General features: G+C 38.3%; 1 protein-coding gene across 5 annotated transcripts; it reads right to left on the reverse strand.

Moving 5' to 3' along the window:
- Window positions 1-629: 629 nt before the first annotated feature.
- Window positions 630-19,394, reverse strand: lsr (lipolysis stimulated lipoprotein receptor). 5 transcript variants are annotated; one of them, XM_084418021.1, is made up of 12 exons: window positions 18,955-19,118; window positions 12,811-13,137; window positions 11,492-11,611; window positions 10,803-10,859; window positions 9,698-9,844; window positions 8,228-8,425; window positions 8,077-8,127; window positions 7,511-7,639; window positions 6,123-6,411; window positions 4,864-5,320; window positions 2,999-3,077; window positions 1,266-1,350 (listed from the first exon to the last, which is right to left on the reverse strand). In XM_084418021.1, exons 1-11 carry the CDS (start codon window positions 18,992-18,994, stop codon window positions 3,045-3,047), a joined length of 1,848 nt encoding a protein of 615 aa, XP_084274147.1. In that variant the 5' UTR covers window positions 18,995-19,118; the 3' UTR covers window positions 1,266-1,350; window positions 2,999-3,044. The 5 variants fall into 5 exon arrangements, with proteins under 5 accessions (XP_084274148.1, XP_084274146.1, XP_084274149.1 ...); XM_084418022.1 differs by lacking the exon at window positions 2,999-3,077 and having other exon boundaries at window positions 630-1,350; window positions 7,526-7,639; window positions 18,955-19,209; XM_084418020.1 differs by lacking the exon at window positions 2,999-3,077 and having other exon boundaries at window positions 630-1,350; window positions 18,955-19,145.
- Between the last annotated feature and the right edge of the window lie 966 nt (window positions 19,395-20,360).

Consider the following 20,360-nt stretch of genomic DNA (forward strand, 5'->3'; position numbering starts at 1 on the left):
TTCATTTACCAGCTGTCTGAACTGTGGGGGTCACTTGGCCTTTTGCTGATGCTGTTTCTTCAGACAGAAAGAAGGTAGGTGAGAATTTCCTAAGGAATTGCAGCTTTAAGACACCAGATGGATGAAAGCATTGATGGCTACCTCTCTGCTGTGATCTTGGCAGGCCACCAACGGTGGATTTCAGAAAGTACATCTCACAGAGGCAGTTGTTGGTCCTTCTTCTCTATCTGGGTTAGAAAATATGCTTTGTTTTCTGATAAACCCACCAGGCAGAACACAATAACAGTAGAAGCACATAAAAGCAAGCACTCTTTCATATGCATGTCAGCTTCTAGTCTGTAAAGACAGCAATGTACAGGACCAATGACATCAGAACAAGTTGCCCAAAACAGGACCTTTAACTTCACAGAAACATTTCTAACATGACATGTATATTTGAAGTGCAGACGTACAAGTTAAATACCTTGGCTCAATAATAATGAATGTTATTGTCACATGCAAATTAATTCTGTATGTCATTCCCTGCTATTATTGTACATGAATAGTAAACTGCCATCTAGTGGGCACAATTCAGAAGAATATAAAAAAAGTATGTCACATTGATCCCTAACAAGACAACAAACCTAAATACAATAGAAAAGCTTTATTGAAAATTGACATTACAAGACTGTACAAAAATAGCTAAATGACTGTATGACCAAATCTCAGATTAGAGTAAGTATTAAACATATGTATAAAATAAAAACATTCAATTTCATAGAGGTTCTTGAATTTGTAAATGTGCATAAAAAAAATTACCAATACATTATATAAATCACCCACTTGCAGAAACCGCATGATGCATCTAACCCAATAGAATTTCAGTCCATAGTACAAATATCATTTCTTTATGTTACATTAATTAAAAATCCATAGCTGAAACACTAAAAGGCTCTTTTTTCCCGGACACAAATGAACATCTATTAAAAACACATTCAAATACAGAAATAGACATATTTGCACAGTAAAAATAACTGCTGATGCCGGGTGCCAGTTTTTGAGCATTTGTAAAATGTTTATGGTAGGAACCAAATCATAAAAATAAAAAAAATGCTAAGAATCTGCTATTTCATGTTCATAAACAAGCCTACATAACAGTGTAATAATCTAAACTATATGGCTATACAATTATTATCATTAAAAAAAAAAAAAAACATAAAAATACAAAATTCTCGCCAATCAACCTAAAACTCAAACACACACACATAAGTATTGTGAAAGAGCAGAGGAAACACACACACACACACTATTTCCACCTGAGCGTTCACTGCCGCGTCACACCACCAGACTCTCTCTGCTCACAGCTCCATTCTGGCCGAAGAAAACACAGCAAAACTTTGTATTAGTATTAAAACTATAACATGACTGAATATTAAAGCATTCATAGTGTCGTCGTCTTCTGAGTTTCACTTAACATTGATAAAGAAAAGCCAGAATTTGAAACGGAAAACATATAGAAAAACAGAACATTTTTATAATGTTACAGCCAAAGGTGGAAGCTAACCACTATAAAACCACTATGACCACCTAAAGGCAAGCATGACCTTTTTTTTTTTCTTCCAGGGGAGTCATTGACTGACTTGCTGAACTCTGTACACAAACTAGTTCACTAAAATACAATTTTGTACATCAGCTGTTAATATCCTTCTCCGTTTTGCCTACTCGTTTATTTCTAGTATCACTGCTCCTCCCTGCTTTTTGAATATCTTATTATTCCATGCCAGGAATATGTCTATTCATTGCATATAGATTACTTCACATGAATAGTGCACAACAATGATTGCACTATACAATATATTGAAATTTAATTAGGTAGCAACAAACCAGCATTATTTTAGTATTACTTATATACTACTATAGTATTTTTTGTATATTTTTAATTAGCTTTAATTTTTTATATTTTTTCATTTTGGTATTAGTTTTAGTCTTTTTGTTATGTAATTTTTTTTGTCATTTTTATATTTCTATTTAGCTCTAATCCATTTTTTATTTAAGTTTTTGTCATTTTAGTACTTCGGCTAGTCTAATTTTAGTTTAAAGCTTTTAAGTTTAAGTTTTTCATCTAATACTTATATTTTATTTTAAAACAATTTTAATATGTTTAGTTTTAGTTAACAATAACAGCATTGCAAGAAACTGGTATTTCAGCTGGTGCTGACCAGCTTGCTTGGTTTTAGCTGGATTTTCAAAAAGCTTTCAGTTTGGAATATCACTGTGAATAAAACAACCAACAATAACCTTAAAAACAATACATAATTTGTACGTTTTAAAGGCACAGTATGTAAGTTTCGCTGCTAGAGGTCGCTTATTCAAAACAATAACAAAGGCGTAGCTCGATGATGCCTGTAAAATGAGCGTGGACTCATGGGAGATGTTGTCTTCACCTCTACAGCGATGCAAAGCAATCCGTCGGGACCAGGACAGAAATCACGTTCATGTATGAGCTAATGTATTAAAGTTTTATTAATGTTACTGTGGTATGAAGCAGGGATGAGAGCCTCGAGACCCATGGAGGAGCTCCGGAAGGATATAAGGAATGACGGCAGTGAAGGGCAAGAGAGGACCAGGCCTGGGACATTTTCCGTTGCTATTTTCATTATGCTTATATGCCGTAGTCAGATGTTGATTATATCTATTACAATTATATCTTTCTTCCCTGAACTTGAACTTTGTGACAGTTACGTTTGTTCCCTTGAATTCACATTAATTTATCTCATTCTAATGAAACAGCCACGAGTGCTGAATTACTACTTATACAGGTCACTTTATTTGACAAATTAAAATTGTGGGGTAATGCAGCACTGTTTTACTTGGTCAAAACAATCCTACTAAAATATCATTAATAAAAGCTGGATTACTTGTGTTGCTAAATGGCATGTGGTTAATTTTAAAATTATATTGTATGGTGGAGAAAATGCAATATTACTGTTACTACAAATAAACCAAATAAGACACATACCCGTTTACACCTGGTATTTTAATCAGTCTCTTTTGTCCACTTTCAATCACTTCTGTCCGGATTTCTTTGCGGGGAGGGTCTATGGGTGGGTAAATGTATGGGTTTTAGGGATGCTCCGTTCGATCGGGCACAGATCAGTATCTGCCTATAATCACATTCTATGAATCGATAGGGAGTCACTAAAATAGGTAGATCTCACCAAATGATTGCAAACTGATGACGTTCAGAGCCAGTCTTGTCATCACCAGTGTGGAGTTATAGCGCGGTCTCAAGAAACAATGTGTTTTTATGCTATGCGATATGTGAGACAAATCTGAATCTGAGTGCAGTCAGTGCACACACCTGGAATGCACGCACATAAAGCTGCTTATCATACAGTGTGTGAGCACTTATCTTACTGGGCTTGCCTTGAACGGTCAAATACACACACTTATGTGTCAAAATGTTTCTTCGTAAACAGTCGTTTGTCTTAAGTGAACGTGTATTTAGCATTGTCCACTTGTAATCCGATAGAACAAAACGCATCTTAATACCAGGTGTAAACAGGACCTAACCGTTTTGAGCAATATAACCAGGGTTGGGGAGTAACAGAATACATGTAACGGCGTTATGTAATCAGGATACAAAAATCCAGTAACTGTAATCCGTTACAGTTACGTAAAAAAAAAGTAGTAATCAGATTATAGTTACATTTTGAAAAAAGGGGGAATACTTTCAGGATTACAATGGTTTAATTTAAAACTAAATAAATAAGTATTTTGGCATAATACCACTATATTAAGCGCTGCTTGATTATAGTTCCTGGTTCTGTTGCCAGTAATGACTCACGTGTGCCACGTGCTGGTGCATGTGCAAATAACAGCTTTCTACATTCTCCTCAGACGCAGATTGAATCACTGCTGCTAGTAGAAACGATGCTGCCTGCGGGTAAAATCGCTTTTAATTCATGGAAATTCCGCTGCTATTTTGTAGAAATTAGGAGAGTCGCTTTTTTAGTACCCAAAATGTCCTTTCTTCATCTTTTCTCACGTAACGGGAAGCTCGCTGTCTAGGTAACGTCGTAGGGGAACTCCCACTGCCAACGCCCCAAGTTTAGTCAGGCAAATTAAGAAAGATCACGGCTTTAGTCAACATGTAGGCCAATTTTTAAATAAACTAATATGTATATTGTGTAAAATGTTTAAATGTTCTCTTTTTATTTTTTAGTTAAAAATTTGTTAAAAATAAAACAAAATAATCTGTAATACCATACATTAGCCACTAGATGTCTGTATAACCCTTTACATAAATATATATTCAGGCCTGTGTGTATATTTTGCAAATATTGTGCACTGGACCAAATTCTTAATAAAAAAAAATATATATATTTCTTCTTGCTTGACTTTATTTATATACGTGACCTTGAAGTAATCCAAAAGTAATCAGTTACATTACTTTCATATTATAGTACTTGGATTACGTTACTGAATACTTTTTTTTATGAAGTAATTTGTAACTGTAACGGAATACATTTTTAAAGTAACCCTCCCAAGCCTGAATATAACAATAATTCGTTTTCTGTCAATAAAGGTATCCAAACAGTTGCTCACCTGTCTAATAAAAACATAATATATTAAAGCATATTTGGTGTTTCCATGGTTTTTACAGAAGTAGGACCACAAATTGAGGATAACGTGGATACGACGTCATTGATACATGATGCAATGACACAGGCCATTACACTGGTTAAAATTGCGAATTTCTCTTGATTTAAACATTGTTGGAAACATTTGGGATAATGCATTTGGATGATTTTTGGATATTTTAATGCAAAAATCTTTTATTTTATTTTTTTTATCTATCTTACTTTTGAATCTGGCTCTTACCTTTTTTAAGTTGCTCTTTTTGGATGATGGCAAACTGTCACTGTCCTCAGTATAGGGAGGGGGAAAAGGTGGGAAGTTGCTGTGATTGCCACGGCGATCAGGGTTTCCAGAGGGCGGGGCGAGAGGCAGAGGGGGCGGTCCGCCGTGTGGCCCCCTGAAGCGGTCAGAGCGGTCGCTCTCGCTGTCGAGCCTCTCGCGACTGCGGCCTCTCTGCTGTTCGCCTAACTTCTTCTTTTCCATGGCCTCCTTCAGGAAGCTGTCATCGTACGCGTCCCGGCCTCCGCGGCCACGATCTCGCTCCAGATCCATCAGGTCATCACGACTGCGGCTGCGGCGGCCCTGGAAACCGACCCCACGGAAGGAGTCTCCACGACGAGGACGACTGTCAGGAGAGTAATCACGGCGTCGACGGTCATCGGCGTATCCTCGTCCGCTGCTACTCCACTCGTCATCCGAACTAGACAGAGTAAAGTCATGTTTTAAGAAGGACTGAACGCATTAAAGGGATACTTCACTTTTTTTGGAAATAGGCTCATTTTACAACTCCCCCAGAGTTAAACAGTTGAGTTTTACCGTTTTCGAATCCATTCAGCTGAACTCCGGGTCTGGCGGTACCACTTTTAGCATAGCTTAGCATAGATCATTGAATCAGACATGACCATTAGCATCTCTCTCAAAAAAATGACCAAAGAGTTTCGATATTTTTCCTATTTAAAACTTGACTTTTCTGTAGTTACATCGTGTACTAAGACTGACAGAAAATGTAAAGTTGCGATTTTCTAGGCTGATATGGCTAGGAACTATACTCTCATTCCTGCGTAATAATCAAGAAACTTCGCTGCCGTATCATGAGTGCAGCAGGCGTAATGATATGACGCAGCGCCTGAAAACAAACTTAGTCCTGGTCACGTTGGAAGTCACTCAGTGATTCAGCCATATCAGCCTAGAAAATCGCAACTTTACATTTTCTGTCAGTCTTAGTACACGATGTAACTACAGAAAAGTCAAGTTTTAAATAGGAAAAATATTGAAACTCTTTGGTCATTTTTTTGAGAGAGATGCTAATGGTCTTGTCCGATTCAATGATCTATGCTAAGCTATGCTAAAAGTGGTACCGCCAGACCCGGAGATCGGCTGAATGGATTCGAAAACGGTAAAACTCAACTCTTTAACTCTGGGGGAGTTGTAAAATGAGCCTATTTCCCAAAAAAGTGGAGTATCCCTTTAATTTAGCACGATTGAACAATTAATTCACTAACCCTCTTCTGTCGCCCCTGGCCCCACCATCTCGACGAGTGGGTGGATAGTCATCTCGGTCTCGGTAATTGCGGCCAATATCGTCTAAGTATTCCATGGAGCGGGCGCGTCCTCGATTGTCAGCTCCCTGCCTGTGCTCGTCCCGTCGGATGTGCTGAGACACGCTGCTGATGGTACTCATATTCTCGTCCACATCATCGTACACTGTGGTAAGCTGAGGTGGTCTGGCCCGACCACGATTCCGAGAGTCTGGACCGTCGTGAAGTGAGCTCACCTCGCTCATACCATCCACTGGAGGACAGGTGAGAAAAGCAGACCAAAATGTTTTAATAAACAAAACGATTACAAATAAATCATCCCCCAACCTTGGAAAAATGGAGAATCTACAGGAAACAAAGTTGAAACAAATGTGTTTCCTTTAGATTGCCTGTGAACTTTCACACACACAAGTAGGACATGTTTGTGAATCCCTAACCCTGTCAAAAATTGGTTGATTTGAATGTTGTTCATGGACCATCAGAGGATCTCGATCCAGGAACATGTCCTACTTCATTTTAAAGCGGCTATATGTAAGAATTCCCATGTATTAATCCCTTTTTTATTGCCATGTCTCAACAGCTTGTAAAGAAACTTTTTAAAAAAAGAGACTTTCCCCAACTTTCTAGATTGTCTTTGAAAGCCTGTAAACTGATTTTTTTTAAGGTTTTTGTAAAGAAAATGAAATTGATGTGACATTTACGCACGCTCCTGAGAGCCTCTCTTCCATTCTGTGACGCATGAAATTAATGCTTATTCAATGTTCTGGATGATGCTTAAAGAGCAATTCTGTACTGTAATGTCAATGTGTCATGCAAAGAAAAGAGATTAACTCAAACTATAGTCTCACATAGCCAGATCTGTATAGACTATACAGTACCAAATGTACTTTATAATCAAACTATCATAACAGTGTCATTTTAATCACCTCATCTGTCGACATGATGCCGGTTAATTGCAGAGCTTGTGCAAACATATCCACGTCACTGTGATCCGATGCTTTCTTATCTGCTGTTTCTCATCGCTGTCAGTTTTGTTGAGCATTTATTTAGTTATTGAAAGAAAAGTGCGCAGCACATAATACATCTTCTAAACGTCGCTCTCAGAAGCGTTGACGACGTCTGGATATTTATTCACAGTATATTACTACAAAGGTATTTCCTAAAACATTTAACTTATAAGCAAAGAATGAAAATGAATAGTAATCAAATTTGTGTTCACTTTCAGTCTCTTGTACAGCCACCGGTGTCGCTAATAACAAGGGTATCTGAATTCTACATATAGCCCCTTTAAGCACCACTTTGTTATAACCCAACACTCAGAGTGAAAGATAGTGCCCATCTCCAGAACTCACGACGACTGTATTTGCCTGGAGTGTTCCCTGGGCGACTGGGGTCAAGGTTGGCCAGTTCTCGCTCCATATAGTAAAGCACCCGTGTTGGGTTTCCATCTTGGTCGGCCTGAACACGGTACCCACTACGGTCTGAAAAACAATACCAACATTAGATTTAAATCAACCAACATTTAGGATTAAAATCACTTAAAAATAAAGATCAGGGGTGCCCAATCCCATTCCTAGAGATCTACCTTTCTGCAAAGTTCAGCTCTAAACCCTGATCAAACACAAGTGAACCAGCTAATTAAGATCTACAGGAGCACTTCATAACTACAGACAGTTGTGTTGGAGCAGGGCTAGATCTGAACTCTGCAGTTAGGTAAGTCTCCAGGAAAAGGATTGGGCACCCCTGATTTAGATGGATTAATAAATGAGTAGGAAAAAATACTAGATAATAAATATATCGCAAATTAATTATGCTCTGCAAAGTATTTGAATAAAAAAAAAAGAATATTTTAATAAAAAAATATAATATAATATAAAACATAAGTCCAAAACTGATGTAGTAAAGATCTCTCGCGTACTTCCTCCACCATCGTGGTCTTGCAGCAACGGCACTTGAGATCCTTGGCCAACTGTAGTGGGAAGAAGAAATGATCAACTAATTAGATTTATTAATGTAAAAAACTCTTTTGTTAAACTGCAGTTTTTAGGGCAATGAGAGGACGAGCTGACCTGAGCTGGCCCCGTCGTAGTCTCTGCCGTAGCCATTGGAGTGAGGACCAGCGACGCCCATCGGCATAGGGAGCATGGGTAGGCCATGTGCAGCTCCGCCAACTCCATAAGCTGGCTGTCCGTACATGCTTGGGGCATAGACGGTGGGTGCGTACTGACTGGGGATACCAGACTTAGCCATTTTACCAGCCTCGTATACTGCAAACATTTTTAATTTAGTGCAAGTTATTATTTAAAACAAAAATGCAATAAAATGTGTGTTAAGGTTTAGACGCTTTTCTCTGCAAACATTCATGCATGCACATTTTTACAATTGTGTAACAGGCTCAGGCTCTGTTGCCATGTTTTTCCGTATTGAGTGTACTACTACTACTACACACCACCAGAGGCGCTAGGGTACTCTAGTAGATGGTATATACCCAGGTGGGTAGTAGAGCAAGTTAGATTTGTTGGACAGAAGCATGGCTTTCTGCTGTGTGACCACAAACCACTTTGAGTCCTGATTGGGAAACTTTGGTTTTAAGCTCAATCAATGTAAGGAGTATTTTCTTTTCTTTCATTTATTCCACATATTTTCTGGTGTGGTTTTTGTGTTGGTTTATAATCATTGCACTTTTTCTGTGTTATTTAAGATTGTTAGTTGACTGGCTTCACTGCTAATGTTAAGTTTATGTCTTCTGTTGTAGAAGGACTCTTTATTGCTACTCTCATTTATATGGCTTCTGTTCATTGCTTCGAGATCAATAGAGGATTTTCATTCATGGAATGTGTCTTTACTTCACCCTGTGGATCTCTTGGATCTCTGGCACAAGGATTGTAAACATGTGGCTTTGCTTTTTGGGATTACCTGCACGTTGGATTTATTTACTTTTGATTGGAATTATTCTATGTCCAAGACCAGCATTTCCATCTTCACCAGACTGTCTTTCGCACCCATGGACTATATATAAGGCTTTCAGGTTCATTTCAATTCATGTACTGTTGTTACACCGACTCCATATCAGGCTGTTTTTTCCCCCGCTTCTGTTTCAAGGACTGTGGGTATTTTAAGCCAAGCCTGCCTACATCTGTGCAGTCTTTCTTTCTTGTATGCTCATCATTTGTTTTCAGTATCCATTGTTGGTTTATTATAGTTTTTGTTTGTCTGTTTATTTAAAATAGCAAAACCCATTTTTATAGCCTGACTGTTTCATGTGATTTATGCCTGGGTTTGTTTATGTCTATGTAAAAATAAGTTAGTGGTTCCCTTCCTAAAAATCATACTTATAGCAGTCTTAAACTTAAAGTGGTTGAGGCAGTTATAATTGATCTGATTAATTCATCAGCATATCAAATAATTAATTAGATTATTTATTTTCAATCTACTAATGAAAAAAAAACGATTTCACACAAAGGGGAATTGTGAACACTTTTCTTTAAACACATTTTCCACTAAAAGTGGAAGTGGAAGTGAAGGAGGTGTGGACTCACAGGCGCGGGGACAGCAGCAGCGCTCCGGGCAGCAGGGGCATCTTACGTAACAGCAGCAGGTGTGAGGGCAACACTGACACCAGCAGATACCGATCAGGAGCAAAAACAGCAAGAAGCCCAGGACCACCAACACCACTAACAACCAGTCTGGAGAACAACGAGAGAGACAAATCGCTTGCTTCAGATACCAAACTGAGGACTCAAAGACTGAAGAGATACCAGTGTAAAAGCAATATTCCATTTCATGAGAAAATTGCCCAGAAGACATAAAATTGGGATACAATTAGATTATATATAGTTTACACACTTATATTTTGGCATGTCATGAGATGTTTTTATCTTCGTGTGTGCACATTTCTGTCAGTTCTTGCTGCTGGCAAGCAAAAAAAAAAAGAAAAAAAAAAGAGAAGTATCTGACGCACATAAAGAAAAACCAGCCGGACAGGTTTTGCCTCACAATACTCTGCCAGGGCTTGATTCCAGCATGCACCATAACAACATCCTACATGCACAGACACAACATGACTCATGTGCAGACGCAGATCTTAGAAACTATTCCACAATCTGACAGAGAAAACCACCAAATTACAGAAGCTTATGCAAATCTAAGGCAGTAGTAATGTACAGTCAGTCATCTAACTGTACATTACCCCACTTATTCCATAGCTACTTACCAAATAAATAAACTAATGGATGTCTAATATTGTTTTACTGAAATTGATTGTGAGGGGATAAGACTGAATGCTGCCAATCAGAATCGAGTACTCAAAAGACGCTTGATAATTAATTAGTAATTGACCTCAGTCAGAGTAGACAAATAAAAACAAGGCTGTGGATTAATTTAACATGTTGTACTATCGTAAAATCTAATTTTCAATGTTTCAGAGACTGGACACCATTCAAGGACACAGTGACACACATTGAACACTCAGTCCTTCTGTCCCTAAAATCTTGTTTATGCATCAAATTCTACTCCAAGATCTATAGTTTTAGTCTATAGTTTCTAGCCTAAGGCTGCAGTGAATGAGACCAGGCTGTGGCTGATGAAGGATTCAAGTACAGCTCCAAACTTAACCAGACCTCTAGAGAGAAGCACTTATTCTACCTTCCATGATCAGTAAATCAATGCCAGGCAGCAGGTCTGTAGTATTTGACTTTCTCTCTGTGAAAGAAAGACAAAGCCATAATTACTGAAAAAGGCCTTTCGGCATCGGCCCAAGGAGAAAAAAAAATAGCCTTTAAGTTAATAGAATTACTACTACTGTTATTAGTCTAATTATTAATATTAGTATTTATCAATATATAATTGTTTTCTATAACATTAAAGAAATGCTCTTGAATCCTTCACAAGCAAACCATGACCCTCCAGGTGGAAATTAATGAAAAGGTAACAATTTAGCTTAGGGTCCAATTCTCACTATTAACTAGGCGCTTATTAACATGCATATTACTAGGATATTGGCTGTTTATTAGTACTTATAAAGCAGCACGTATTAATGCCTTATTCGGCATCCATTAATCCTACCTGATACCTAAATTTAACAACTACTTTACTAACTATTGGACCCTAATCTAAACTGTGACCATTGAAAATAATAATTTTTAATAATAAAAATACATACAAAAAACTTCCAAGATACCATCTAACACAGCCCTAATTCCTCACATGCACAAAAACAAAACACAGTTTGAACAAACAAACAAGTGTGCAATGCATGTGTTTAAAATCACACATGTAAAATCACAAATGTTTGGGTGTCTATCAGTCTGAGAGGTCAGAAGGTAAACACTTACCAAGCACAATGAGCTCTGAAAAACACTCGCCATTCCCTGAAAGGTCCTGGGACGAGGCGACTATACAGACATACACACCGCTGTCTCCCCAAGCAGTCTGAGCAAAGTTAAGATCTGCATCTATATATAAATACATAAAAATAAAAGTAAGAATAGGTTTCAGAGGTACTTAAATCATATCTTAAAATGTACATATTGAAATCTTAGCAGAAAAAATGTAGCCAGGAACATGGAACATAGTTAGTGAAAATAATACAAATAGAATAAATAAATAATAAAATACACATAAATAATGAATAACCAATACATATGCATTACAAAAATACCACGCTCGGTACACGTGCACATTCAAATGCTCTGAACCAACTAGCCTACACAGCGTGTTGTGTTTGCGTCCAAACAAAGAGAAACAGACAACACAGCACACATAAAGCACAATGGAGATATCAGAGAAGGATGACTATGAAGTAAATATATCGAATTAACAGAATATTAAACAAATTAAATATTCACGGCAAGCTATAGCCTATAGATGCGCGAGCTTGTCGATTGTATCCCTTTTCACAAATGTCACTGGAAAGTTTGGTGTGCGCTGTGCGGTCAGATATGGCAAATTGGTAACAGCAAAGAAAGTAAAATAATATTATAACATTAACTGAAGTTGCATGCTCTTGATTGCTGATCTTGAATACTCAGCACACATGCGTCATTTGGATGAAAACGAAATCGTATGTGCAAGTAAAAACATGAACGTTACGTGAATTATGTACAATGAGTGATTCCCTACATTATTACAGGAAGGCGGTACAGCAATCACATGACATTTTCAAGAAGCTGTGTGCAAACATCCCAGAAATAAGCCTCTCAGAAAGCACAAGAAAAGCCTATTAAATTAAGTCCGCTTTCATGTCTTCTTGCACTTGAATGGACAAATTCACACATAATTATGTCAAAATGCCCATATAGGAAAGTATCCTTGTGAAACATAGTAGGTTATGTCTTAAGTGAGCGTAAACAGTTGTACGTGTGTAACAGTATGTTGGATACGTGCAGCTCTTAAAGTGACAGCAGCCTGTTTAACATTCCTGATAAAAAATCCTTAGCATTGATCCCTGCAGAAGCAGCTCTAAATATTCACTATGCTATTAAATTAGATAAAATATGACAGAGCAATAACATTAACAGTGAAATTAACAATAGCTCCTGCAATACATTTTAACAGACATAATTAGCGTGAAGATAATGAAGCAAATATCTATTTGCTAAGCCAACTAATTTGATTCATATTCTTTTGGTTTCTCTGCCCGAAGATGACTTACTATTGGTGATGCTGATCTGACGGCCCTGGTACTCTTTCGCAAGTGTGACCGCCGTTTGTTTCGAAGCCACTATGCGAACGGTCCTGGCACTGTCTGCACACTCTATGTTGGGGTTGTAGTTTGGGTTGGACTGAGCGATGGCATTGTCAGCACTGCTGGGGTTTAGAGCAGCTTGGATCGGGTCTCTGCAGTAGGACTTGTACTTCCAGGTGATCAGTGGAGGGGTTGTAGCCGTGGTACTGTAATCACAGGTGAGTGTGACCGGCTGGAATAATATGACCACATAGCGCGGCTTATTGCAGATCACATTGATGGCTATGGTGAAGCCTGTGGGAGAAGAGACACATTTGAATGAACAGTAACAGTATCCACAAATAGATGAAACAGGGAGGTTTAAGACAATCCCATGAACTTGGACAGGAATTAAGAATAAAATAGGGATCAAATACCATCCAAATAAAAAAAAAGGAAAGGATTGAAAGGCCTTTAGGCAATAACAAAGACTCAAGCTATTTCAAAAGGTAGTACAGTACATTTAAAGAGCCTGTCTTATGAGAAGCCTTCAGACAGAGACTTTCTGTAAAAAAATAGAATTCTTAAAAAAACAAAAGGAAACAACAGATTATAACAATCCAGGTAAACCACATAAAATAAAAAGTTTATTTTACCAGCCTCGTATACTGCAAACATTTTTAATTTAGTGCAAGTTATTATTTAAAACAAAAATGCAATAAAATGTGTGTTAAGGTTTAGAGGCTTTTCTCTGCAAATATTCATGCAAATTTTTTACATTGTGAGTGTGTCAATGAAAATGCAAAACTCATCTTTAATCTGTTCAGATAAAAAAAGTGACTTTTCTTAGGCTTAGATTTATTGAAAATGTTTTGAATGCACAGGAAGCAAAGGGTCCTCTTGAAAATTATCTTTCAATCACTTAAAGCAGGGGTGTCCAAACTCTGTCCTGCAGAGTTTAGCTCCAACTTACTTAAAACACCTGCTGGAATATAGTATGCTTAGTAAGACCTTGATTAGCTGGTTCAGGTGTTTAATTGGGGTTGAAGGAGCGAAACTCTTGCAGGCCCTCCAAAAATTAACAGATTGAATTTAGGCTTGTATTCACAATAAGCATTCATCAACTCACACATCAGTTATGGTAAATGGAAACTCAAGCATGTTCGCCTGAGAATCAAAATGAGGCTCATTCTTTTGTGTTACGCAGCACGTTTGAGCTTCAGCAAGAACCAATGAGGTTCATTCTCATGTTACGCAGCACGTTTGAGCTTCAGCGAGAACCAATGAGGTTCATTCTCGTGTTACGCAGCACGTTTGAAACTTCAGCAAGAACCAAGGGGGTTCATTCTTGTGTTACGCAGCACGTTTGAGCTTCAGCGAGAACCAATGAGGTTCATTCTTGTGTTACGCAGCACGTTTGAGCTTCAGCGAGAACCAATGAGGTTCATTCTTGTGTTACGCAGCACGTTTGAGCTTCAGCGAGAACCAATGAGGTTCATTCTTGTTGTGTTACGCAGCACGTTTGAGCTTCAGCGAGAACCAATGAGGTTCATTCTTGTGTTACGCAGCACGTTTGAGCTTCAGCAAGAACCAATGAGGTTCATTCTCATGTTACGCAGCACGTTTGAAACTTCAGCAAGAACCAAGGGGGTTCATTCTTGTGTTACGCAGCACGTTTGAGCTTCAGCGAGAACCAATGAGGTTCATTCTTGTATTACGCAGCACGTTTGAGCTTCAGCGAGAACCAATGAGGTTCATTCTCATGTTACGCAGCACGTTTGAGCTTCAGCAAGAACCAATGAGGTTCATTCTCATGTTACGCAGCACGTTTGAGCTTCAGCAAGAACCAATGAGGTTCATTCTCGTGTTACTCAGCACGTTTGAGCTTCAGCGAGAACCAATGAGGTTCATTCTTGTGTTACGCAGCACGTTTGAGCTTCAGCGAGAACCAATGAGGTTCATTCTCGTGTTACGCAGCACGTTTGAGCTTCAGCAAGAACCAATGAGGTTCATTCTCATGTTACGCAGCACGTTTGAGCTTCAGCAAGAACCAATGAGGTTCATTCTCGTGTTACGCAGCACGTTTGAGCTTCAGCGAGAACCAATGAGGTTCATTCTCGTGTTACGCAGCACGTTTGAGCTTCAGCAAGAACCAATGAGGTTCATTCTCGTGTTACGCAGCACGTTTGAGCTTCAGCAAGAACCAATGAGGTTCATTCTCGTGTTACTCAGCACGTTTGAGCTTCAGCAAGAACCAATGAGGTTCATTCTCGTGTTACTCAGCACGTTTGAGCTTCAGCAAGAACCAATGAGGTTCATTCTCGTGTTACGCAGCACGTTTGAGCTTCAGCAAGAACCAATGAGGTTCATTCTCGTGTTACTCAGCACGTTTGAGCTTCAGCAAGAACCAATGAGGTTCATTCTCGTGTTACGCAGCACGTTTGAGCTTCAGCAAGAACCAATGAGGTTCATTCTCGTGTTACGCAGCACGTTTGAGCTTCAGCAAGAACCAATGAGGTTCATTCTCGTGTTACGCAGCACGTTTGAGCTTCAGCAAGAACCAATGAGGTTCATTCTCGTGTTACGCAGCACGTTTGAGCTTCAGCAAGAACCAATGAGGTTCATTCTCGTGTTACGCAGCACGTTTGAGCTTCAGCAAGAACCAATGAGGTTCATTCTCGTGTTACTCAGCACGTTTGAGCTTCAGCGAGAACCAATGAGGTTCATTCTCGTGTTACGCAGCACGTTTGAGCTTCAGCGAGAACCAATGAGGTTCATTCTCGTGTTACGCAGCACGTTTGAGCTTCAGCAAGAACCAATGAGGTTCATTCTCGTGTTACGCAGCACGTTTGAGCTTCAGCAAGAACCAATGAGGTTCATTCTCGTGTTACGCAGCACGTTTGAGCTTCAGCAAGAACCAATGAGGTTCATTCTCGTGTTACTCAGCACGTTTGAGCTTCAGCGAGAACCAATGAGGTTCATTCTCGTGTTACTCAGCACGTTTGAGCTTCAGCGAGAACCAATGAGGTTCATTCTCGTGTTACGCAGCACGTTTGAGCTTCAGCAAGAACCAATGAGGTTCATTCTCATGTTACGCAGCACGTTTGAGCTTCAGCAAGAACCAATGAGGTTCATTCTCGTGTTACGCAGCACGTTTGAGCTTCAGCGAGAACCAATGAGGTTCATTCTCGTGTTACGCAGCACGTTTGAGCTTCAGCAAGAACCAATGAGGTTCATTCTTGTGTTACGCAGCACGTTTGAGCTTCAGCAAGAACCAATGAGGTTCATTCTCGTGTTACTCAGCACGTTTGAGCTTCAGCAAGAACCAATGAGGTTCATTCTCGTGTTACTCAGCACGTTTGAGCTTCAGCAAGAACCAATGAGGTTAATTCTCGTGTTACGCAGCACGTTTGAGCTTCAGCAAGAACCAATGAGGTTCATTCTCGTGTTACTCAGCACGTTTGAGCTTCAGCAAGAACCAATGAGGTTCATTCTCGTGTTACGCAGCACGTTTGAGCTTCAGCAAGAACCAATGAGGTTCATTCTCGTGTTACGCAGCACGTTTGAGCTTCAGCAAGAACCAATGAGGTTCATTCTCGTGTTACGCAGCACGTTTGAGCTTCAGCAAGAACCAATGAGGTTCATTCTTGTGTTACGCAGAACGTTTGAGCTTCAGCAAGAACCAATGAGGTTCATTCTCGTGTTACTCAGCACGTTTGAGCTTCAGCAAGAACCAATGAGGTTCATTCTCGTGTTACGCAGCACGTTTGAGCTTCAGCAAGAACCAATGAGGTTCATTCTCGTGTTACGCAGCACGTTTGAGCTTCAGCAAGAACCAATGAGGTTCATTCTCGTGTTACGCAGAACGTTTGAGCTTCAGCAAGAACCAATGAGGTTCATTCTCGTTTTACGCAGAACGTTTGAGCTTCAGCAAGAACCAATGAGGTTCATTCTCGTGTTACGCAGCACGTTTGAGCTTCAGCAAGAACCAATGAGGTTCATTCTCGTTTTACGCAGAACGTTTGAGCTTCAGCAAGAACCAATGAGGTTCATTCTCGTTTTACGCAGAACGTTTGAGCTTCAGCAAGAACCAATGAGGTTCATTCTCGTGTTACGCAGCTTGCTTTCGTGTTATGCAGCACGTTTGAGTTTCCGCAAGAGGTTTGTTCTCGCGAGTGAAGCAAGTTAATCTGAGCTTCTGTTTATGCTTGTTGATCAATGTTTAAGTGAATTAAAGCTTAGATTAAATCATTCTGTTCATCATATAAAGCGATTGAGTCTCTTCAGAAAATTTGGACTAAACCACTCCATTCATATTTTTCTTTGTACCCAGAATTTATAAAGAAGTTGGACGTAGAACTTTTCAATATAAAGCGCCATGGGACTGGAATAATCTTCCTCTTTCCTTGAGATCTATAACAACTTTTCGCTTTTTCAGATCATCCCCTAGCTCTAGGCTATATCTTAAAACTTGTTTATGCTTTTAACTTTTAAGTTAACTTCAATCCTTTGTTCATTTGTTTGTCTGTTAAAATGTCATAGTTTCTCATTGATTTATTTAACTTTGACTAAAAAAACGTAGGTTGGTGTGATGGGTCGGTGTGAGTTGGTGAGAGAATTTGTGTATGAATTTGTAGGTGTATCTGTAATGTTGTTATTTATTATTTTTGTTATCTTATGATTTGTCTTTTGTATTCTGTATTTGTGTTTATAGGACCCTCTTGAAAATGAGATGTTGCATCTCAAGAGGCTATCCTTTAATAAATAAATTCAAAATAATATGGATTCGTTTTACAATGTCAGTTACGTAGCTGTCAGTGGAGGGGCAGAAAGATTTCAGATTTCATCAAAAATATCTTCATTTGTGTTCTGAAGATGAACAAAAGTCTTACGGGTTTGGAACAACATGAGGGTGAGTAATTAATGACAGAATTTTCATTTTTGGTAAACTATCCAATCATTTTTCTTACCATAATATTAGCAGTGTTTAAATCAGAGCATTATTCTAGTCAAATTCAGGAGATAGCCTAGGTTTTATTGTAACATGTATTAGCCCTGAACTTGCAACCAATGTTCAAAGCAATGGTCAAAGTATTTTTTTAATGTATAGCCTATGGGTTACATTTAGTTATAGTTACAAAACTACAAACAACATCTGATAATTCTTATCATTTTGTCAGGAATCTTAAACTGTATTTTCATTGGTGGTTTCCTCAAAACACTTTTGAGGAAAAAAATATATCTCGTCACACTTGATTAAGGTAATTATTGCACTACTTCCTAAGTTCCTACACATAATAGGCTATGTAAACAAACAATGTGACATTGATTCCATGCTTCATTATTATGCATATTCCTGTTGTTAGTCCTCTGATAGTTCTAAAATAAAGAAAACCCCTAACCATAGCCTACAGCTCAAAGAACAATAGCCTTTCACAAAAGCTATAATTAAACAGTATTTTCATGCACAACTGTTTAATGATACCTTAGTTAAAAACGATGACAGATGCCATTTACTACAAAAAGACTCCAAAAGGCCATTTTAAGCAATGTTTGGGATTACTAAAAAAGGGTAAAAAAACTTTTTGCATAGGTGACATGACATCACATTAAGATTATCAGAGGATGTGACTCATATGTCTGACCGAAACTATTTCAGTGTGAAGGGGACATGACCACCTCCTCCCACACAATCCACATTACTCATTCCCTAAACAACAAACACTTAAGAAAATACAAATAAGACAAAAGTGAAACCATTGCACAATAACTACCTGAGGTCTAGGCTATTTCAAAATGGATGTACGTGTACTGGGCTAATATCTGATATTTAAATCGATTTCCATTAGTAAGATATCTGATTATCTGAGTAATTATCTGATTAAAAGTTGGGAAGGACAAATATGCAATGATTATTATAGCATTTGACCACTTATTTTAGTTAATTATAAGTCAAAACAAGTAACTACGAATTGGTTCATATAACCTTCATGAGATCTAGTGTTGTAATAAACTCAGTATGTTCTATGATATTTATAAAATGATAATCTATTGATATTTTCCAATTCAAATCTACAAAAAAGTGAAAACAGTCACATCTGAGCTTTGGTGAAGAAGAAATAACGCACTTACCTGTAAACAAGAAGAGGGTAAAGATTATACCCTGCCACATATTATCTCAAGATCTTTTAAAACACACCCAACATTAAATTCCCTAAAAGTAGGTAAAGAAAGTCCGAGTAGGCCTATGTGTCGTTAAAGCAGCAGTATTTGTCTCAGACAGGTGCGTCCTCCATTTCCTCATGCAACGACAAGCGAGGTATGAAAGTGTAACCCGAAACTCAGGTGAGATCGGCGGGCCACTGCAAACACAATACGCGTACAGTCATAGGGGCCCAAAAGAGACCAATAGTTTGCCTGTTTAAAAATAAGGACTCTTATACATTTCTTTTGCTTCTTAAACAATCGGAGACCATATTGAAGAAGAGTATTTCGTGACTGCAGATCCGGTTTGACGAGATTAACCCAAAACGTTTAATAATACAACGCCCTGTAATCCACCTTTGATGAGAGAAATGGTTTAGTCCACTGGCAATCTATGAAGGCCGAGTTAATGATCGCGCGGAAGGTTTTGGTTAACCTCGAAGGGGGAACAACAAACAACAACAAAGTCAGTTACAGTGATTTCAGTTAGGCTAAATTAAATTATTGTGATTCAGGGACGTCGTTAGGCCTATTTTAGGGGGGCTGAAGCTACCCCAAAATGTTCCTAAGCCCCCCTAAATGATAATAAGAACAACAATAACAATTCGATTTATCAATAACCGTATCCTCATTCATATTTAGACGCAACATATATCCAGCTACAAAAAATAGCCGAAAAGTAAGTTGGACCACGCATTCACCGTGAGACACGCAATTCACACTTTTCACACGCTCTCTCAAGCACAGAAAAATCGCGAAGCAAAGAGGACACGGAGACCAACAGACTAGACAGAGCAGGTTACTTTATGAAAAACAGAATCTCAACTCTCAGATTCTGTCAATTTTATTACGAAATTCAAACAATAAATACCGTTTTGGCGTTTGTAAATGTTACGTGACATATCCTTAGCGCACGTGAACCGATCATCTCTACTAGCTAATAGTAAAAAAAAACACTGTTGAAAGATACAGTAGGGCAGTAGGCTACTACAACTTACCGAAATTTATATTTCTCATACATAATATCGATCAATCAGTGTTTTTTTATCAGCGTGAAGAGGTCAATAACATAGCTGGAGAACAATTATGTCACATTTACCTCAGCGAAAGCCATTTAATGAACATAATAGGACGTAAGTTAGCTGGCAAGAAAAAAAAAAGAGCTATAGAGAGTATTTTGCTAAATATGTGTTTTATATTACATATTTATTATATTTTTACTTATATCATTAAATAAAGTTATTATAATAAAAAAACGCATTATATTATATTTAATTTGAGTTATTTTAACCTTAAATAATACTACCAGCTGATAGGGCTCTCTGTATGTTTAC

The sequence above is a fragment of the Rutilus rutilus genome, assembly GCF_951802725.1.
Source record: "Rutilus rutilus genome assembly, chromosome: 9".
NCBI lineage: Eukaryota > Metazoa > Chordata > Actinopteri > Cypriniformes > Leuciscidae > Rutilus > Rutilus rutilus.